This window comes from Perca flavescens, chromosome 3, assembly GCF_004354835.1.
Source record: "Perca flavescens isolate YP-PL-M2 chromosome 3, PFLA_1.0, whole genome shotgun sequence".
Taxonomy (NCBI): domain Eukaryota; kingdom Metazoa; phylum Chordata; class Actinopteri; order Perciformes; family Percidae; genus Perca; species Perca flavescens.
In genome coordinates this window covers 9,169,878-9,182,250 of record NC_041333.1, presented here as the reverse complement: position 1 = coordinate 9,182,250, position 12,373 = coordinate 9,169,878, and the positions used below count along the sequence as shown (strand labels likewise).

General features: G+C 40.2%; 1 protein-coding gene across 1 annotated transcript in view; it reads right to left on the bottom strand.

The window, feature by feature from the left end:
• Positions 1-5,644: 5,644 nt before the first annotated feature.
• LOC114552662 (B-cadherin) overlaps positions 5,645-12,373 on the bottom strand; it is a 47,683-nt gene continuing 40,954 nt past the window's right edge. Inside the window, exons 16-19 of the mRNA XM_028573642.1 lie at positions 12,213-12,341; positions 10,767-10,952; positions 9,789-10,033; positions 5,645-6,045 (exon numbers count right to left, since the gene is read on the bottom strand). Coding sequence (XP_028429443.1) covers positions 6,015-6,045; positions 9,789-10,033; positions 10,767-10,952; positions 12,213-12,341 — 591 coding nt within the window. The 3' untranslated portion in view covers positions 5,645-6,014. The remainder of the gene's footprint in view (positions 6,046-9,788; positions 10,034-10,766; positions 10,953-12,212; positions 12,342-12,373) is intronic.

Below are 12,373 nucleotides of genomic sequence, written 5' to 3'. Positions count from 1 at the left end.
TACACTTAAATAATTCATTCATTCTTAGAGTTATGATTTGTATATTTATGGTATTTTTATAATTTTTTTATTATTGATATTGTATTGTCATTATTTTTATTATTACTATTTTGCTTAATATTGGCTTAGCAACTTTAAAAACAGTTTACTGTTAATTTTAACTATTGTAAGATTCATATTTTGTCGCACAAGTGTCAGCTAAATACAATAACCATAACTATAACCCTTCCCAAAAGCTACAATAAAGCTGAGAGTAGTATATGCCCAATACATGAGAAGCTAATTAAGCCATTCAAGAACACTGATGCTTGTATCAATCTGTCAGACTCTACAACACCTGCACCACCCGATAATGTTGTAGTTTTTTTCGGGTCCTGTCTCAATCACCCACCACTCAGCATGGCTCTATGTATATATTTGTTATTATCTGTATTAATATTTTTCCATCTGTATTTATATTTTTTCCATTCCAAGTACTTACTTTTTCAATATTATTTATATTATGCTCACACTTAAATATCATTTATATTATGGTTAATTACTTTTACTGTTATGTAATTACATATTTTTCAATCTAATTTCACGTCAATTACATTACAGTATTTAACATGTCGAAATGTTTGAGGACTCCGCCTGTAGATTCTTAATCTTTTTCTCCTCTAATTTCTCTGCACCTCCCTTGCACTTGGTGGTCGTTTGTCAATTTTAACGTGAATGCTAAACTTCCAGCATAACTATTACAGCTCATGTCTCAGGGCCGGGAGGCGTGGCTATAGTGGGATTTGTAAATTTGCGGCCCGGAGTGGGGAAGGGGGTTCCTGGATTTGATTGGGTCAGGCCAGTGCCAATAAACAAAATTAACCAATGGGCCGCTGTGAGTTTTTTATGGGCCGGCCCGGCCAAAAAATTTAAAAAAGGCCTATTTATATCAGCGATTCGGCCCAAAAGTCAGTCGGCCCACCGGGAAAATGCCCGGTATGCCAGATGGCCAGTCCACCCCTGCTGTCAGCTCGATGACATTTATCATAAATGTCAGCATATGGGTCATGGCTGTATTAAGAGAACATTATGGGTGCACTACAGTTGTAACGTCGGCTGATTTGACTACAGAGATGCTGCTCAGCGTCTAAGTTCTCTTCTGACCAGTCAATATAATGCAAGTCATGTATAGTTGATCAATGCACTCTGATGTCGATCAACCAAGTTGAAGAAAAGTTGATCCCTTTGGAGAGGTGCGGGGTAAAAGGCAGTGGTGTAGTCTAATGTATATTGTAGTGGGTATACTGTACTATACATGGGTTTCTCGGCAACGTCATCACTGCTTGTGCACGTAACCGGGGGGCAGAAAGAAGACATGTTTTGTGTAGCTAGCTAGCTAGTAGCGGCATAGCGTAAGTCAAAATGCCAAGGAGTTGTTGCGTAGTTAATTGTACAAACAGAGCCAGTGATGGGTGCCTGATGTTTAACATACCTAGGGGGAAGCATGCTTTTGCCAAAAACTGGCGGAGGTTATGGCTTCAAGCCATAAGAGGGGCAGATTGGGGTCATATGCAAGAGTCAGGCTCCCATTGTATCAATCAGAAAAGTTGCAGCTTGTGGTTGTTAAGCTAAGTGATATTTACCTGTCAGGGCTGTGGTACTCGAGTCCAGACGCAAAATTACAAATCCCACTATGGCCACGCCAAGACCCGCCCTACGAAGCAGCTCGATTGGTTGGGGTTAGGCATTTCACCTCGAGTGGTTAAGGTTAGGGTTAGGGGATTGGTCAGGGGATAGGACCCATGGACGCCTGGCCAACAGTAGTGTGTGAATGCTATTGAAGGGCGGGTCTTGGCATGGCCATAGTGGGATTCGTAAAATCGCAGTCCGGACCATAGACAATTAAAGGTCCGGACTCGAGACAAGTTTAGACAGCTAACTAAAGCTACGCCGATGTTTTGCTAACGTTAGCGCAACAGTGTTAGCCTAGCCTACTAGGTAAATATTACGACTGCCTTCGGAGTTTACTATATCTGCGTCCACGTTGCCAACATAGGACCTGTGGCGTTAGTGCTCCTTTTGTACATAACTTTATTGAATAAAATATTAAGCTTTGCTCCTCTGAGATGGGTGGGTTTTTGTTACGTTACATACAAAGCTAACTGGCTATAGTTAGCCTACATTAACTAGCGGACATTAGCTAACGTTGCCGAGACAGTGGCAGTAGAGCTTCGGCGAGCTAACCAAGACAGTGTTGTCGCCCTCTCGCCCACAATCAACCTGTGCTGCGAAAAACAATCAACCTGCAGTGATGTTTTGAATCTAACATATCGTACCTTTTCCCAGAAATCCTGGACATTATTTTAAGACATAAACCAACCATAAGGGTACACTCAGGAGTAACCCTGCTGCTAACACGGGCTATTACATTAGCCTAAAATGATAATTATAGCCATACATATATATCACAGTAACACTGCAAAATTAAAGACCGACAAACAGATCCAACTAAAATCATCTTTTATTGAGTCAGCAGTTATATACAAACAATAAGGAAAGCTTAAAGGAATACGCCACCGGAATGCATGTCGAAATTCTAGCAGCGATGTTCCCCCATTGGAATGAATGGCAAACAGAGCTATAGCTAGCTTCTCATAACGAGAGCTCTCCAGCTCACAAAAAATGATTAAATGGTAATCGGTCAAAAACGTTAGCTTTGTAAGACCATAGAGTATGTGTTATATAAATACCATGACGAAATTCAAAGTGTAAATATATGCAATGTATGTCGAAAGTCTAGCCGCGAGGTTTCCCCATTGGAATGAATGGCAAACAGAGCTATAGCTAACTTCTCATAACGAGAGCTCTCCAGCTCACAAAAAATGATTAAATTGTAATCGGTCAAAAACGTTAGCTTTGTAAGACCATAGAGTATGTGTTATATAAATGCCATGACGAAATGAAGGGACTAAGACAATGGGCACTGAGACAAAAATGCGTTTGCATTATCGGACCAGCTCACCAATCTGGCTTTCTGCCCCTGGTATGCGCACGCACCCTGTAATGTTTGTAAACAGGAAACCCGTCTATACACACTAAGCACCAAGGGCGTAAAATGATAAAAAATAAATAATAATTTGAGTGTGCATACGATGTAGCCTACATTTGCTCCTGTATACCACAATGTAACATGCAACATTTATACAACCTTTTACTATTCTCCTGAGTGCTCGGTTTGACTTAGGGACGTATTAAAAGTATCTTTGTTTCGGTTTGTTTACATGATGTGTAAACATTATTTGTGTGACGGAGGCACCCGCCTCCGTCACACAAATAACGGGCGCATCTCCTGACGCATGGCACGCAACAATGTTTTCAGTGAGTGTCCGAAATCTTGTTTGGTTTGGTTGTTCCCAATATAGTTCACTATTTAACACTATATAGGGAATAGTGAGTGATCGAGGGAGCGGTTTCGAACACAGCTCTTGTCACATGACCAATTCATGTTTCCATGATGACTATTCAATATTCTGATGGAACCAGCACTGGAATTGTTTTGTTTTTTTAAAGTGTCAGACTTAGTCTATAGAAAATGTGTATTTTATTTGGATATACAATTTGTGTAAAATTAAAACAAGCGAAACTTATAATGAATGTGATGTTTTATTTAGCAGAATTTCATTGTGTTCTATCCTATTCAATATTCCCGATATTTCTAAGCAGAGTTTTTATGCTGTATACTGATAGAAAACAATAATGTACCATTGGAGGTATAGCACCAAAAAGCGTGTTGACATTATAATGTGATAGAGATGTCAACTAGACAGACATAATTTCAACAACAAATTGAACATTTTAAAAAGCATTTATTGATATGTCATTGCCCGCAGCCTCAGAGGGGGATGTGGCTTTGGCTGGCTAACTAGATTTTCCCTTTATCATCCTTCTTCTCTCCTCTTCTCCGTCTTACAGCAGCAACACCAGTACTGAACAAACACTGAGCAAAAAGCTTAATACGACACACCCATGATTAAAGGCGAACACATTTCTTTTTCACTATTTTCCTATTTGTTTGTCTGTAACTGACTGAAAGGATTAACTGTCTTTGAAATTGGTCCAGTATTGAGCTAATACCCTGTGATCGGCAGCCGCAAACCGGGCTGCAATGTAACCCTACGGGACAAATGTGCATTGTTGATTTCTTCCACTAAAAGTGCTGTTTTACCACTGACAGGCTCAGATTATTATTCTAAGTGTCTGACAACATTATGGAAAGGATCCCTACAGAGATAGACCTTTTTTAAATAGTAAAATCCTCTTTTTTTAAACAAGAAACAGCTCTGAGTTTGCTATACCTAAACCCACCAGACTACATTTAAATGAACAATACTTTTAGTGTGTATACAGCCAACATATTTCCAAATGTAAATTGGTAAAGTATGTGTTAATTTCAACCAAACCAGAGTGGTTATGGTTGGAAAAGTGAGAAGACGAATCAAGATGGCTTTTCATAGTTTTATTTTGTGTCTGTCGACTTTAAATTAATTGTATTTTACAATTCTAAAATGAATGTTTATTTGCATGAAGTCTGGTGGGTTTAGTGATAGCAATTTCAGGAATGTTTATAAATAAGAATCTTACTCTTTATAGTGATGGTTTGGAGTAATTTCACCCTAGCCCTAGCGTAGAGTAGCGTTATCAGCTGAATAGCTTAGCACAGGGGATAATGGACCCACATTTGTATCTTGTAAATGACCCCACTAATAATGCCCGAAATGATACCAAACTTCTACACTAGTACAAATAGGTTATTCAATTCAATTCAATTTTAGTTATGCACTCATAAAACGATGGATTGGAAAGTTTGTAAGTACACCAGAAGTTGCCACTTGCCTGCTCTCTTCTGCTCTCTGTTGCTGCTGCTACCTGCAGTTAGACGAGTGCTTATGGCTGTCTACAAATTACTACACCGAAAAGAGATACAACAAAAATATTTATTAATTTAATGATTAAATAAGGTAATGTCTCCAAACTTACCTCAATTATTACTTGTCTCCTGCTAGTTATGCTACAGCACTTACTTTAAAAATAAAAGTGAAATTAAAAAATATTTTTGTTGCATCTCTTTTCGGTGTTGTAATTTGTAGACGGCCCTAAGCACTCGTCTCACAGCAGCAACAACAACAGCAGAGAGCAGAAGCCAGCAGGCAAGTGTTATTTACATAAACTTCTGGTGTACTTACAAACTTTACAATCGTTTTATGAGTGCATAACCTATTTGTACTAGTGTAGACCTTTGGTATCATTTCGGGCATTATTAGTGGGGTCATTTACAAGATACAAACGTGGGTCCATTAGCCCCTTGCGCTAAGCTATTCAGCTGATAACGCTACTCTACGCTAACTCTCCCAATGTTCGACCCAGGTGAAAAAAGCTTCTGGGGGGGGTGTTTGGCTCGAGGTCATGGTGCAAAGGACCCTAGGGTGAAATTACTCCGAACCATCAATTTAACATTATGATCTACCTCTGTAGAGATAATTTCCATAATATTGTCAGATACTCCAAATAATAATCTGAGCCTGTCAGTGGTAAAACAGCTTTTTGTGGATGTGAATTGAAGGTGCCCTATTAACTTACATTGAGGTTGTTTCGCTGATTGCTGACTGCAGCGATCTTGCTTAATACTGGACCAGTGTCAAAGATTGTTGTTCCCATCAGTCCCAAAGACATACAAAAAGTGGTTGAAAAAAGGTTGAAAAAAAACAAAGTTACCCTTTAAGTCACCACAAGTCCAACCACTTCCTACACAGCAGAGAAAGCATGAGCATCTTTACATATAACTAAAATCAAATATTTACTTACTGAGCAGCAAAAGATTGCCTCCCAATATTCCCCATATTACAGGCATTTCGGTACCACCTTCCCTATATGTATAACTTTCCCAGTGCAGTCACACACTGTGGCCTGTACGCTGCTGTCCTGCTCCACGCCCTCGTTGTCTGCAACCCTCAGGACCACAGTGTACTCTCAACTGCTCAGCGAATAAATTCAGGACGATGACCATTTCTGTAACGAAGGAAAGGAAATTTAACTTCATAGCCCCTGCACAGTACAGCTGAGCAGCTGATTCCTTTTTTACAAACTTTTTACAAACTTGCTTATTACTGCACAAGAGTGGCTCCTGTGTGATATATTTTATGTTCTACACCCAAAACAATTTAATCTGTATTAACTCAAAAACATCACAATTGTTAAAGGACCGTTTGTGGGATTTAAATATACCAGATTTTGAGATACCAGATCAATGCCAGCCCCCATTAAACTTTATAATCTTATGAATCAGACAGCAGGCTCCAAAAAAGGTGTCTCCTGATTTGTTTGCAGCATATGACCCAACTCCCACACATAATTCAAAGGAAAGATGGGAAAAGGACCTGGGTGGGACAAAAACTGATACAAAAAATAAAATTGATTATCATATCTTAAAGACACTCACAAATGTTCTACAAACCACCTAAATTTAAAGTGCTACATGGACTACAGTACTCCTGTACTAAACTACATTCGGACTATCATTCTGTGTCTCCAACCTGTCCAAAATGTAAGTCTGCAGAGGGCACCCTGGGTCACCTTTTTTGGTCCTGTCCCTAACCAATTTTGGTCCGACATTTCTGCCTGTCTTTGTATTTTCAAATCAATTCAATTGTATTCCTAGCATCAAATCCTAACAAGATTTATCTCAAGACACATTACAGATAGAGTAGGTCTCTATAATTTACAAAGACCCAACAATTCCAATAATTCCCCCAAGAGCAAGCATTTAGAGCAACAGTGGCGAGGAAAACTTCCTTTTAGGGAGAAACCTGGGACAGACCCAGGCTCTTGGTAGGCGGTGTCTGACAGTGCCGGTTGAGGGTGTAATGAACAGTGGCAATTATAGTCACAATAAAGAAAATGGAACTATGACTAGAAATAGTAGTTGAAGTAGCTCATGGCATAGCAGGGCAAGGCAGGTCGTAGTAGGGCATAGCAGGGTGCAGTAGGGTATAGCAGGGTGTAATTTGTTGTAGCAGGACGTAATACGGTGTATCAGGGCGTAGCAGGGTATAGCAGAGCGTAGTAGGGCATACCAGGGCATCGTAGGGCATAGTTGGGCATAGCAGGGCAAAATAGGGCTTAGCAGGGCATAGTTGGCTTAGCAGGGCGTAGCAGGGCGTAGTAGGGTGTAGCAGGGCATAGCAAGTCGTAGTAGGGTATAGCAGGGCGTAGTTAGGCCTAGTAGGGCGTAGCAGGACGTAGTAGGGTATAGCAGGGCATAGCAGGGGCGTAGTAGGACATAGCACGGTGTAGCAGGTCACACACCAGGAACAAGACAGCAGCTGCAACCATGATTTAGGTGCCAACCTCATTGAAGGAAAACTGCAAGGCGGGAAAACACAAGCTCCCCAGATCTAAGTTAGTAACAGCAATTACTGGGACATGAATGCACACAGATATGACTGTGATACTGTACTGGACCCGTGTACTGTGGTTCTCGGCGGGAACTGTAATCTGAAAGTGTTGAACCACTTACATCGTAAGACTGTTAACCATGGCATAATTATTGCTAAACAAAATAAAATATTCTTATTGGAAAAGCAAGGATTATACAGTACATCCTGTTAGACCTTGCAAGCGCAGCGATATACAACTTGTTACATATGGAGAAAGAATGATACAATGTTTCTCTCAACTCTGCAGCCTTTGATGAAATGTGGTAGCCATTTTTATCTTACGTATAAAAAATATCTTAAAATACTTACTTTTTCCATCTTATCTTGGTTTACTTGGTGACTGGTGTCTTTCTAGAAGAGCAAACTATTTTTTTTTAATTTAATTTACTTGGACTTGTGTGTGTGTGTGTGTGTATATACAGTGAGGAAAATAAGTATTTGAACACCCTGCTATTTTGCAAGTTCTCCCACTTGGAAATCATGGAGGGGTCTGAAATTGTCATCGTAGGTGCATGTCCACTGTGAGAGACATAATCTAAAAAGAAAATATCCAGAAATCACAATGTATGATTTTTTAACTATTTATTTGTATGATACAGCTGCAAATAAGTATTTGAACACCTGTCTATCAGCTAGAATTCTGACCCTCAAAGACCTGTTAGTCTACCTTCAAAATGTCCACCTCCACTCCATTTATTATCCTAAATTAGATGCACCTGTTTGAGGTTGTTAGCTGCATAAAGACACCTGTCCACCCCATACAATCAGTAAGAATCCAACTACTAACATGGCCAAGACCAAAGAGCTGTCCAAAGACACTAGAGACAAAATTGTACACCTCCACAAGGCTGGAAAGGGTTACGGGGAAATTGCAAAGCAGCTTGGTGAAAAAAGGTCCACTGTTGGAGCAATCATTAGAAAATGGAAGAAGCTAAACATGACGGTCAATCTCCCTCGGACTGGGGCTCCATGCAAGATCTCACCTCGTGGGGTCTCAATGATCCTAAGAAAGGTGAGAAATCATCCCAGAACTACACGGGAGGAGCTGGTCAATGACCTGAAAAGAGCTGGGACCACCGTTTCCAAGGTTACTGTTGGTAATACACTAAGACGTCATGGTTTGAAATCGTGCATGGCACGGAAGGTTCCCCTGCTTAAATCGGCACATGTCAAGGCCCGTCTTAAGTTTGCCAATGACCATTTGGATGATCCAGAGGAGTCATGGGAGAAAGTCATGTGGTCAGATGAGACCAAAATAGAACTTTTTGGTCATAATTCCACTAACCGTGTTTGGAGGAAGAAGAATGATGAGTACCATCCCAAGAACACCATCCCTACTGTGAAGCATGGGGGTGGTAGCATCATGCTTTGGGGGTGTTTTTCTGCATATGGGACAGGGCGACTACACTGTATTAAGGAGAGGATGACCGGGGCCATGTATTGCGAGATTTTCGGGAACAACCTCCTTCCCTCAGTTAGAGCATTGGAGATGGGTCGAGGCTGGGTCTTCCAACATGACAATGAGCCGAAGCACACAGCCAGGATAACCAAGGAGTGGCTCTGTAAGAAGCATATCAAGGTTCTGGCGTGGCCTAGCCAGTCTCCAGACCTAAACCCAATAGAGAATCTTTGGAGGGAGCTCAAACTCTGTTTCTCAGCGACAGCCCAGAAACCTGACTGATCTAGAGAATATCTGTGTGTTCAAATACTTATTTGCAGCTGTATCATACAAATAAATAGTTAAAAAATCATACATTGTGATTTCTGGATTTTTTTTTTTTTTTTTTTTTTATGTCTCTCACAGTGGACCTGCACCTACGATGACAATTTCAGACCCCTCCATGATTTCTAAGTGGGAGAACTTGCAAAATAGCAGGGTGTTCAAATACTTCTTTTCCTCACTGTATGTATGTACTCCATTACACAATTTGTCTTCTTCTTTAGTTACTAATTTGTTAGTCTACAGTGGTCTTTTTGTTTTATGTGGGTGGGGTGTGTGCCTACAGAAGAAGCTGGTCATGTAACGCATTTTTTAGAGTCATCGATATACCTTAAAAAGTTGATACACCGCCAAGCCCTAGTAGTATCAAAGTGTTGACCTAGGATGTGCTGGAAATTAAAAGTTGTAAGATTTTCAGCCTCACAAGCTTTATCAAATTCACTAAAATCTCAGCTACTCCTACATTTTATCCCCAGTAATACAGTCACCATCTGCAGGCTGAGACGTTTTAGTGATGAATGCACTCATTGTTAACCTTCTGTAATATTCAGTTTGGATACAAAATCAAAGTAAAAATCATCAGAGTTTTATCTTACGTGACTTTCTGTGTGCGTCCGGTGTCTGGGTCAGAAGTGGTGTACTGCACCACATCACTGTCAACAGCAAGGGCCTCCCGTTTTACCACATGCATCTCTACTGGATCTAAGACTGGAGCTTCATTAACATCCCGCACAGTCACCACCACTGTGGCGGTGGCAATGGGCAGTGGAACAGCAAAAGGAACCTCATTCACCACTGCAACCAACAAAGTATGCGTGCTGCTCTTCTCAAAGTCAAGACCCTGGTTGGATGGAAGAAAACGCACAGCAGCACAATTTATCAGACACAGCATACTGCTGTAAAACTAAAACTCAAATTTCCAATCTTTACTTTAATACATAAAAGTGATTGTTAATAGGTCGCTGAAAAACAAAATAAAACAAACATTTATATCTCACAACTTTAATATTGTGGCATGTTTAAAGTGCTCATATTATACTTTTGGGCTTTTTCCCTTTCCTTTGTTGTGTTATATATCTTTTTTTGTGCACGTAAGAAGGTTTACAAAGTGAAAAAGCCCAAAGTCCCCCCCAAAGGGACTTACCATCTCCAACAGAAAACACTGTTCACAAACTGCTCCAAACAGCTCTATTGAAGTCCAGCCTTTACTTCAGTGACAAACATGCATCACTTTGTAACACGCTATAATGCTCGCCTAGCTGCTAGCTGCTAGCGCGGCACTCCCTCCTACTCTGCTTCTGACTGACTTGTAGTGCTGACCTAGGTACTGCGCATGTGCGACTCCCAACAAAGATGGAACAGAAGTGAGATGCCTCACTCTGTAGCTAAAACAGAGAGCTCAACACACAGGGTGAAAAGAGGAGCTGCAGCAACCTGCAGTACAACAAAAATATGGTGTTTCTTGAAAATGAAACCATGTAAACCTATTCTGATATAACCTCTAAATACAAATACAAAGAACCTGAAAATGAGCAGAATAGCACTTTAAAAAAAAATATTTGTTAATATCCTACCTTGGCAGTAGAAATGATTCCTTCATGTTTGTTACTTCCTGTTTCGATGGTAAAAAGTCCTTCAGGATCACCATCGACAATCCTGAACTTGGCGTTCCAGGCTAGAGAATGTGGATCGTCACCGTCTGTTACTGACATTGTTAAGATCTGAGCGGCGACTTTGTTTTCATCAACTTCTGCCTCATACTGGGGAGAATGCAAGGGATGTGTTAAAAGTGAAACAAACAAGGACTGGTAAAAATGTTGCTGTTGTTGCTGGTTCAACATTACTTTTTTTTTTACCCTGATTTAATGATCTGCATCATCATGCTGTTTAGTTCATTACTTCCCTGTACAGCTGGGGGATTCTCTGTTTAATATAGGTCACTCATTCACTTTAAGCAAAAAAGTGCTTAAACTTTCCTTCCAACATCCAATCTTTTTAGTGTGAATTGTTTATCACATGTGACTAGTGTTGTTAAAAGAAGATGAACTAGCAGTTCATGAAATGGTCAACATTAAACTTCTTAAAGGGGAAATATTATATAGCATTTGCAGGTTCATACTTGTATTTTGTGTTTATAGTAGAACATGTTTACATACTGTAATGTTAAAAAAAACATTTTATTTTTCTCATGCTGCCCATAGCTGCTGGACCTGTATTCACCCTCTGTATGAGGTGCTCTGCTGGAGCTCCTGTCTCTTTAAGCCCCCCTCCCGACAAAGCCCAGTCTGCTCTGATTGGCCAGAGTGTTTCCTGGAATCTCCTCTCCGCTCCAGTTTTGTTTCACTAGTAGCAGCTGGAACTACTGCAACAGAGTATATAGCAGGACTTTGTACCATGAAGTAACATGTCCCAGCAGTAATGTGACCCGAAAATGGAGAGAAATGAACAGCATTGGCCACCAAGATTACAGCTATCTGGGATTGGTATGCAGCTACTTAATCGTTAGTAGTAGTCTAACATGGATTGTAATGGAACAAAGAAGCACTGTGTTTAGATGATGTTAAACACTGCAAAAGCTAAAAAAACAAAAACACTTCGTCCTGCCTGGCTGGAGCAGATGACCAATCATAGAAGTCCAAATAAGTGTTACGTGACACCTAGCCAAGAATAAAAAAAAAACTGTTGAAACCGGAGCAGAACTGTTGGAAATCTGAACGTTTTAGCTCACAGCAATTTCTCTAAAATATGTTTACCTAATTATTTGAAAATCCGACATTATAACATTGTAGATATGACAAAAAATATGGAAAAGCATAATACGTCCACTTAAAAAAATGACAACAACGCTGACTATAGTTCTTACTTCAGCCCCATGGACACTGCTTCAGCATGGTGAGATCTCTGAAGCTTGACAGATCTGCTGTGCCTCATTATAGTTGCTAAGCTATGATTGGAGAACTTCTCTTCTAGAGAGTGTTTAGCCAATATTGAATTTCCAGTCAAAAGTATGTTGTACTTACCAACGGCTGGGTAAAGGCTGGAGCATTGTCATTGCTATCTGTGACAGTAAGGATTACTTTTGCTTCTCTAGTCAATCCTTCTCCCTTCATGTCTGCTGCTTGTACCACCAGAGTGTAATTGGGGTATTTCTGTTAGTAAAGAAACAGTTTAACTAATCAAC